The 9,189-nt window shown below is 41.3% G+C and overlaps 1 protein-coding gene across 7 annotated transcripts in view; it reads left to right on the plus strand.

Annotated features, from left to right (window-relative positions):
* Positions 1–6,177, plus strand: part of pde4dip (phosphodiesterase 4D interacting protein) — a 106,323-nt gene extending 100,146 nt beyond the window's left edge. For 5 of the 7 annotated variants that reach the window (XM_080730269.1, XM_080730270.1, XM_080730274.1 and 2 more), the window contains 5 exons: positions 214–354; positions 881–1,019; positions 2,619–2,665; positions 3,125–3,218; positions 4,073–6,177. In XM_080730269.1, the coding sequence (XP_080586395.1) occupies positions 214–354; positions 881–1,019; positions 2,619–2,665; positions 3,125–3,218; positions 4,073–4,275 (624 nt within the window). In that variant the 3' untranslated portion in view covers positions 4,276–6,177. The remainder of the gene's footprint in view (positions 1–213; positions 355–880; positions 1,020–2,618; positions 2,666–3,124; positions 3,219–4,072) is intronic. The other 2 variants (XM_080730271.1, XM_080730275.1) reach the window with 2 other exon arrangements.
* Positions 6,178–9,189: the final 3,012 nt, after the last annotated feature.

The raw sequence follows: 9,189 nt of genomic DNA on the forward strand, positions 1-9,189 counted from the left end.
TGAGAGCTCAAAGAACCCATAGTCAGACAATGGAAGGACATTTAAGGTGGCTAAGAAAGCAAGACATATCATCTTGTAATACCTTCGTAGTGCCCTTGGGTTGATTAGTAAAATGATCACTCACATCAGTAAAGTATAAGACAGACTAATGAGACTTTAAACGATGGGTGCGTGACTGCGTGTTCTTTCTGCCTCTCCCTTCTTCCTTTCCAGCCTTTAGACCCTGCTTCTGTGAAGATGATAGCTAACACTAAGACACTACGTCAGATCTTGGAGGAGGCCTGCTCTCTACTTACAATGTTCTGGAGAGCAGCCCTGCCAAGCTCTGAGGAATCAACTTTCAACACCAAGCAGGTCACCACTACTGACAGCATAGTTCTCTGTGTTACTGTGTCCAACAGAATATCTTCTTAAACACATTGATTAAGTCAGCTCTGACATTTATAAAGGAACCCCCGGCAAGTACAGAGAATGACCTGCATGTTCAGTACTTATGAGGCAGAGCATCTATCGACAGTACTGTAAGATGAGCCAATGACTGATCCTGGCAGTCGTTTAAAAGTATGCACCAGAACAGATGTGCACTGTATTTACTTGCCATTAAAATCAGTGCCACACAAACAGAAATTTGCAATCATTGCAGACTTAATTCCAGAAATCTCAATGTGTCAATTTGAGCAGAGCATTTACTGTGTAGATGTACAATATCTGTTAGTCTATGGTTTTTATGTGTGTGAATTTGTGTGCGTTAGTGTGTGAACTCATGCGTGTGTGTGTGTGTGTGTGTGTGTGTGTGTGTGTGTGTGTGTGTGTGTGTGTGTGTGTGTGTGTGTGTTTGTGTGTGTGTGTTCATACTTGTGTGCACCATGTGTGTGATCAGGAGCAGTTTCTAAAGGAAGAGATCAGCTCTCTCCGGCAGAGGCTGTCACAGCAGGAGGAGGCTCTAAGGGACGCCATGGAGAGACTGAAGAGCTACAGCCGCACCAATGAAAGCATGGAGCACTTTATTGTCAACCAACGTGAGTGATGCTTTACCTACTGTACCGGTAGATGTATGTTCACCTGTGTCAGAATATGGAAGAATCTGAAACTGGAACAGTGGGCCAGTGAGAACACTTTATTGTACAAATGAGGGACCAAATAGCCGACAAGCCCGGCATAAATATTGTTTTTAAATTACATTAAAGGCCCAATATTTCTACAAATGCTACAAATTGCGACAAAGCCTGTGATAGCCAGTAATTTGGGGGATAAACAAGTTGAAGGGTAAATAGGTCTGATAATGATGTACTGAGCATGTCAATAAGTTTGTCATGTATTCTTATTTCTGACCGTATTCCAAAGCATATTTATTCTTTATTTTTTTCCCATTTTCTCAACTGACAACCAATGACAGGAGCATCAGTATGTCTCTAAAACAGTGATTCTCAAACTGTTTAATTTAAAGGACCCCCGGTGTGATATAAATTACATTAGGCCACAGATTTTTTAATTTTCATTTCTGGGATCCCAATGATCTACACTGTGGTTACAGTTATTTGGCTTCTATACTAACTATCAATCATTTAGATGGGACCCCTTGGAACCAACTAAAGAACCCACGTGGAGGATCACTGCTCTTAATTATTATCTCTCAATCAGTCTCTCTTCTACACACTTTACTGTTCTCTGTTCCGTTAATCTCTCCTTGTTCTGCAGTCAGTCTAACTCTCTCTGACATCCATGGCTAATGCATTTGTTCTATGGTGACATGTTAAGATTAATGAGGGGTTGAGTTATCATCTTATAATATAGGACTTGAACTCAATCCGCAACTTTTTTTTTTTTTAAACTCTTTTCATGAAACTTTATTTTAACTAATCTGTAGTGGTTGGAGGTGGTCTCCCTACTCTTTCATTGTGTAAATGTAGACCCTGTTGTGGGGGGTAGGACACCTACTGCCTGACAAGTGGGAATTTCTTTTTATCTGGTCAATGGAAGATTTCCATTGGCAAAATCTGGTGGCGCTACATAAAACATACAGCTTTAAATTAACACTCATCACAAGGTACGTACTGTGCTGTACTATTGAGGTAAAATGGCTCTGGCATTAAGTATATTTAGGAGGAGAGATGTCAGTTGATTGGCCTCTATCTCTCTGTTTTGAAATGATTAAGTTATGTCTTAAGCTGGGTTCAAACCTGGATGGTTCGAGCAGATCGGTTACATCCAAAGTCAATGCAAAGACGAGACGACGCGTGGCCGGGCGCGGCACGAACAGGCGCGAACGGGGCGGCACGAACGGCCGCCTCGTTCGTGCCGCCCCACTTGGAAAGATCGAACTGAAGAGACCTTCGCTTCCCCCTGACTCCGCCCATCACACCCTGACAGCCAATCAGCTTTGATGTTGTCCGGAGACACAGACATGTTTTTGGTGTTTAGAGTTGGGACTCCCTTTTGTCCAGGTGTTTCGCCTTGATTCCAACGGGACATGATTTTTTTACCAACGCGGACCTGCGTGACCAGAGTGAAGCGATAGAAGCGACTAGAATAGAAGAAATAGCTTCAGGTTTGGACGCAGCTTTAAAGAATGATACACATTCACTTTGCATGTCGTTTGTGTGTTTATTTGTTTACAGTGTCGAGAACACATGACGTGTTGAAGAAAGCCAAGACAAACTTGGAGGTGAGATCCTTCAGGCCAAGTTGTTGCACATGTTTACCAGACCACTTATAATGAATGATGTGTCAAATGGACTATGAATACGCTAGTATATTCTCTCATCCTATTGATTTTGTCTGGTTCAGTCTACACATTAAAATCCAGAACTGATCATTTAACTACATTTTGATACACTCTCAGTTAACTTAAAACTCACATTTTTACTGTAGATACGGCAGAGGTAAACACCACCCGTTATTATTTGACAACACTATATTTTCCCTCCTTTCTTTGAAACAACATGTACTTTCTTTCATTCTCTCTCTACCTCATTATTGCCACCGCTCGCCCTCATTATGTCCTCTCCTTACCCTGTCTCTCTCTCACTCACTCACTCACTCTCTCATCTCCTCCTCTCTCCTCTCTCCTATGCTCATCTCTCTCTGTTTCTTTCACTCTCTGTCTCCTGCTGAGTCTCTCTAGGACAATGAGCTTAGGATATCATCCCTCCACCATGCCTCTTTCTCCCTTCCCTCCTCTTCCTCCTCTTCCTCACGTCCCTCCTGTGCCAGTAAAGGTATGGCCGCCTTGGTGTGGTGTGCCTACGTTTCTGGATCAGTATTTTTCACTTGGCAGTGAAAATTGAGTTTCTTTCTGGGCCCGTATCAAGCCACTCAGACTAGTACAAGCACCTTTTTCCTTTTGGTAATTTATTCTCAAAAGAGAACTCCCACTCTTATTTGCAGGAAGCTTCATAACTATCTGTTATGTCCTACTATGATACATTTTTGTGTCTGAGTCAACCTTATCAAGCATCTGAGATGCTTGATAATTACGGGCCCTGGTCAGTAGGCTTTTCCTCTATGATTTGCAGTGCTTTTGTTGTGTTTAAAGCTGAGGATGGAACAAGCAATGTACGGTACTGTAGAGGTTATTAACCCATACAAGTGCTTTATAACTCACACCTATAATATTAAAGCTACAATCTGGGACTCCCTTCTCTTCCGTTGCAGTTAAAAAATGTCAGGTCACTGACTGATTGACAATGTCAATAAAGTTATTTGTAGACTATGTTGCACCATAAAACCTACAGGTTGTAGCTTTAAAGATGAAGTTTTATGATTGTTTTAACTGGGTCCTCATCCTCAGAGAGATTAGGGTGAATACCATGTAATGCACTGCATGCATGTCACTCACTCACTGCTCTGGAATGAAGATTCAAGGAGCTTTTGTCAAGGTCAATGTCACTCGGGTAATTAGCTTATTCTATTTTTGGAAAGAAATCACATCTTTCTGGAACACACACATTCCTCTTGCCGTCTCTCTTTCTTACCCGTCGCCTCTAAATCCTTCCTAAAGCCTATGCCAATAAAAAAAACTGTACTTCTCAAAATGTTTGACTCTCTTCTGTTCTGCTGTCTGTCTACCCAGGTGAAGATGCAGCAGGGTTCTGTGAGCTCAGCCTCTCTTCTGGTTGGGGTGTCATGATGCCCCTGCATCAGGCCCCATCATCACCCAAGACTCCTCCTGTACTGGGGCCCACCAGAGGCCTGGGAGCCCCACACCACCAACGGCCCTCGCAAGCAACCTTCCTGCAATACACCAGCCCCAACTTCCTTCTGGGTCATGAGTGACTTCCTGTCCAAAAGGGAAAACACTGAAACTCTGGCTAGCTCTCTGATTGGTTGGTGAAACACCACCGGTTTGAGTCTTACTGCTTGAGTTATTGCGAGGCACTGAGCAATGTTTTGACAGTTATGATGGTTTATGAATGTGAATGATCTTACTGTACATGTCAGGTGTTATATATTGTTTATGTAGGTGCTTCAAAGGGCTTTAAAGGCCTCAGCTTAAGTGTTTCCCCACATGTATTTGAAACCATGCTTTGGACCTCAGCAGGTATTCAGGAATAAAATCAAATACCAGCCAGCGAGAAGAAGGGGGCTTTGAAAAAGCCAAACCGAACTAAGTGCTTCCTGTTAGCTTCTGTTGAGGCTAGTTTTTGTTAGTTTGTAAAATAGTTGCATGTTTTTTGAACAGCTTGTGGAAAATAAGCCATACTGTATTCTTAGATGTTACATTAACCTTTTTGTCTTGTCCTGACCCCACCTCTACCATAAAAAATAGTCAACTACTGATGATGTCACAAGGTGAAAACCACAGTATTACCAGTGAGTATTTTGTTCCAATATGAGGAGGTGGGTAGTTGTCAGGATTGTATTTTGTTATACCTTCAAATTCACCCAATGATATGTAGTTAATTACAGTAATTCACACATGCATATTACTGTTTGTTAAGGAGATAATAACACTGTCCATATATCAAAAACATGGGTCCAACCCAGACTTACTGCTGAAATATCAATACCTGCAGCCATACACATGGAAAACGCCTTCTCAGTAAGCTGCCATGTTCGCCATCTTAGCAGGCCAATGTTAATACGTAAGACATTTTTTCTGTATAACAGTCGAACAGCTATCCAGCGTTTGTCAGCCAGAGCACAAAAAGACTACGTGTGTGCAGTGAATTTGTGGTATATGGTCCAAGAGTGTTTATTTCATTATTGTAACAAATATTGCCTCCGGCAAATAGACCACACATTATTATTATTATTTTACATTTTTATTTGTATTTTGTTTTCCTTTTATCCTTATAAAGTTTGTAAATTTTGTATGTATGTTTTGGAACAATGCTAGTTGGACAATTGTCATCTGCAGGTGATGAGTTTGGTAAACATCTATGTATAATTTGTCTCTCTATCTGACTATATTTTTTCCTAACCTTATTTTAAGAAATTCTGAAATTGTGACAATCATTGACAAGATAAGCTGTCTGGAAACAAGTCATTTACACTGGCTTACTGTAACATTGCTGTTTTCTCTTTTTGACATTTTGTTCTCTGTACAGTAGGCCTGCGTTGCCCTTAGTGCATGAACTGTGGATTCATGGTCCAACCATTACTTTAATCATACAATGTTTGGGTCAATGTGCAATAACCTTCATGGTTTCTTTTTGATGTATTAGACCTTGATAAGTTAAAGTGCCATGTCACCTGTTTTTAGTTCTTTAGTTGCATTTAAATACTCTGTTCTCTTCTCTTTTAAATGTGCTGCTGTATTGACAATCAAATTGAAGCTATGCCCTGGCCCATATCTGACAAACGATCAATAATAGTTTATCGAGCACTTTTATTTAATATGTAGCTGAGCTTAAGTTACACGTGGTAGTGCAGGAAAACATAAGTGCTAAAAACAAGCAATAAAGCCAACCAAAGTCACAAACTTGCAAGGTGCAAAACTGATTACATTTTTGTATAATGTCCCAGTTCAATTGTGTTTCATAGGAACTATAATACATGTACATACTGTAGTAAAGGGATTGTACATCATGATATACAGTGTTTGTTGCTGTGAACGAGGTCTAGCCTGGTGTAAATATATGCATGTTCATTTTATTAAAATGTTTTGGGGCAGAAATCCTTTTCAATAAAAGTGTATAAAAATATATAGGCCTATTTTTGGGCTCCTTGATTGATATCTGTATTTAAATAAATCTAGTGTGTTGAAATAACACAGTAAATCCCAAATAAAGTGAAAGTTATTTACCCTATCCATTTGATTTGAGTAGCCTAATGGAGTTTTTACAGCATCATTCATTTTCTAACAGAAGGTGGCAGCAGACACCACCAAACTGGAATTGTTAGTTCATGATTTTACAACCAACCCCCAGCATAAAAGTACAGGAATAATAGGACTTAAACGAACTATTGTGAATTATGGCAGTTTAGAAGGAAAGTGACATGATGTCACATAATTGAGGGCGGACGGGACAATTTGAGCTATATGAGGCGGGCTGAGGCTGATGCAATGTTGCTGCACGTTGGGCATAGGGTATGTTTTTGCCTAAACTGTGTCTAGAGGTCAGGAGTACTGTAATGTTGGGAAGTTCGCCTCCAAACGGGAGACGAACCCCGGGCCCCCACTCAGCAGACAAGGCAAAATGCCAAGAAAACTAGCTCCTTTGGAGGAGCGATTACGGCCAAATCTCTTGCAGCGACCGAACACTATTTTTGCGACCGAAGTTCGCAGTTTACCATGAGAAATGTCGCAGCTTGTCTCTGTCTGTGTCAGTCAGTCAGTAGTAGGCCTACACATTTTTTTTACAGTCTATGCCATAGACCAGGGGTGGGCAACTTTGATGATGGCGAGGGCCACTATATTTTCACCTTCACTCCAGAGGGCCATATTGCATATTGCTACGTCCTACTTTGTCGTTCTAGTATCTCATACAAAAGAAGCAAAAATAGCAGATCTACAAGCTCAAATAGCAGATCTACAAGCTCAAAACGCATTGCAGTAGATCGGCTATTTTTGCTTCTTTTGAATTGGAATCCTGAATTATTTGTTGTTATTTTTTTTTATTGGAATCCTCAAATGTAACATTTTGATTTAATTTCAATTTACTTATACTCACATTAACTTTATGAACCTAAATACAAAAACAATGGACATAAAAAATACATTTTAATACTACTATACTAGTCATTAAGCTACTAATATAGACTGACGGAATTAAAGCAGATCATGGTTGTAATTGTAACAGCTGAAATCAATAATATATCAGTATTCTGGCATTAACCGGCCGCATTAAGTGAAGGTGGGGGCCGCATGTGGCCCCCAGGCCTGCCAGTTGCCCATGTATGCCATAGACTCTATGGGTTGGTTCCCTTGTCACTGAGACATCACAGGTGATATCACAGATGACATCACCTATATTATGTAAAAGTCCATATAGCCCATGGGTATTCCCCAGAATCCCTTTTATGCCCAATGAAGATCCCTGATGTCATCGATATATAACTGAACCAGCCACACAGATATGGGGATCCCTACATGGAGATCCCTATCTGGTGGGCTTAATAAAGGATAAGATACAATAAAAGTCCATATATGGGCATTCCCAGATGATGCCCTGTTAGGGGAACCACACTAACAGAATCCATATATGGCCAAGACAGATGGCGTGGCCTCGCCCTTACTGGCAGTTTAAGACCTGTAAGGAAGAGGTCCTCCGTTACTTGTTTGCACATTTAAGCTTATTGCGACCGTCAGGGAGCAGTTTACTATGAAAACCCCCACAGGCCGTCCGTCCGTCCGTCCCTCTGTCCGTCCGTCACACCTTTGTGACCATCAACAAACGTCACACCTTTGTTGATGTTTAAATCGAAGAGTCTTGGTCAAATACTTCTGTTGGTTTCTGCACTGATCATTTATACAATTCAGCTGTGTTTGCTCGTGTCATCATGATGAGGTCATAAATCAGCCATGCCCAAATATAGATTTTACGGGTTTACATGCTTACTCAGTTATTCGTTATGTGAAAGTCCTATGACGTCTATGATATCTGACATCATCATACATACATTCCCTTTTATGCCCATAAATGGAGATCCCCTCTGTAGAACCAGCCACTGACATCACTGTAATGTCAGGGGAACCAAATCCCTTTTATGCCCATATATGGAGATCCCTGTGATGCCAGGGGAACCAAATCCCTTTTATGCCCATATATGGAGATATGGAGATCCCCGTGTTGCCAGGGTAACCAAATCCATTTTATGCCCATATATGGAGATCCCTGTGATGCCAGGGGAACCAAATCCCTTTTACGCCCATATATGGAGATCCCTTATGTCATCAATATTAAGCCCATATCTGTGAATATCTTTGGGTACCAGATGTCTCCATATATGGTTAAATGGTCCGATATACATCACTGGCCAGAAGACCAAGAAATGGTGCAACCTCGCCCTTTGCTTTTCTCCCTATAGGCATCTTACTGGTAGGTAGTTTAATGAGGAATGCAGTATGGTGGTAGGTAGGTAGTTATGGCCTTTGATGTAAGATTTTCACTTTCTAGGATAACTATATTTGCTATTCCCAAATGATGCCCTTTTAGGGTACCCCTCATGCCCATATATGGAGATCCCCAGGCTTTACTAATTAACATAAGTTTTATGCCCATATATGGAGATCAGTGTCCCAATGTCATCAGATATATGGGCATAAATGGACACAGGCAAACTAGATGGGCTGTATGGATATCCAGATGTGTGATGTAAGTGTTTTATTCCAAATGTGGCACCCCACAGACATATTTCCAGAAACAAAATCCCTTTCATGCCCATATATGGAGATTTCTGATGTCATCAATCCCAGGCCCTGTAAAAAACATGGTTGCTATGGTATGAGCAACTTATGTCTCCATATATGGAGATTCAACTTCAATGAGTAACCATGGCAAACTGTCAACTGCCCGTATGTCTTGATAATTGGTAAAACAAACTTTTGGCCTATTTGTGGAGATAAGCGACCAACGGTCGCTTATCTCCCGATTAGGGAGTCTTACTGGTTGCGACCGTAGGTCGCACTTACTACAGAAAGCTGCTCGAGGTGTCCGTCTGTCTGTCCGTCCGTCCGTCCGTCCGTCACACACGTCACACGTCACACTTTTGCCCTGCTCATATCTCCGCAACCGTTGCCCCGAT

The sequence above is a fragment of the Nannobrachium achirus genome, assembly GCF_963921795.1.
Source record: "Nannobrachium achirus genome assembly, chromosome: 1".
Classification (NCBI taxonomy): domain Eukaryota; kingdom Metazoa; phylum Chordata; class Actinopteri; order Myctophiformes; family Myctophidae; genus Nannobrachium; species Nannobrachium achirus.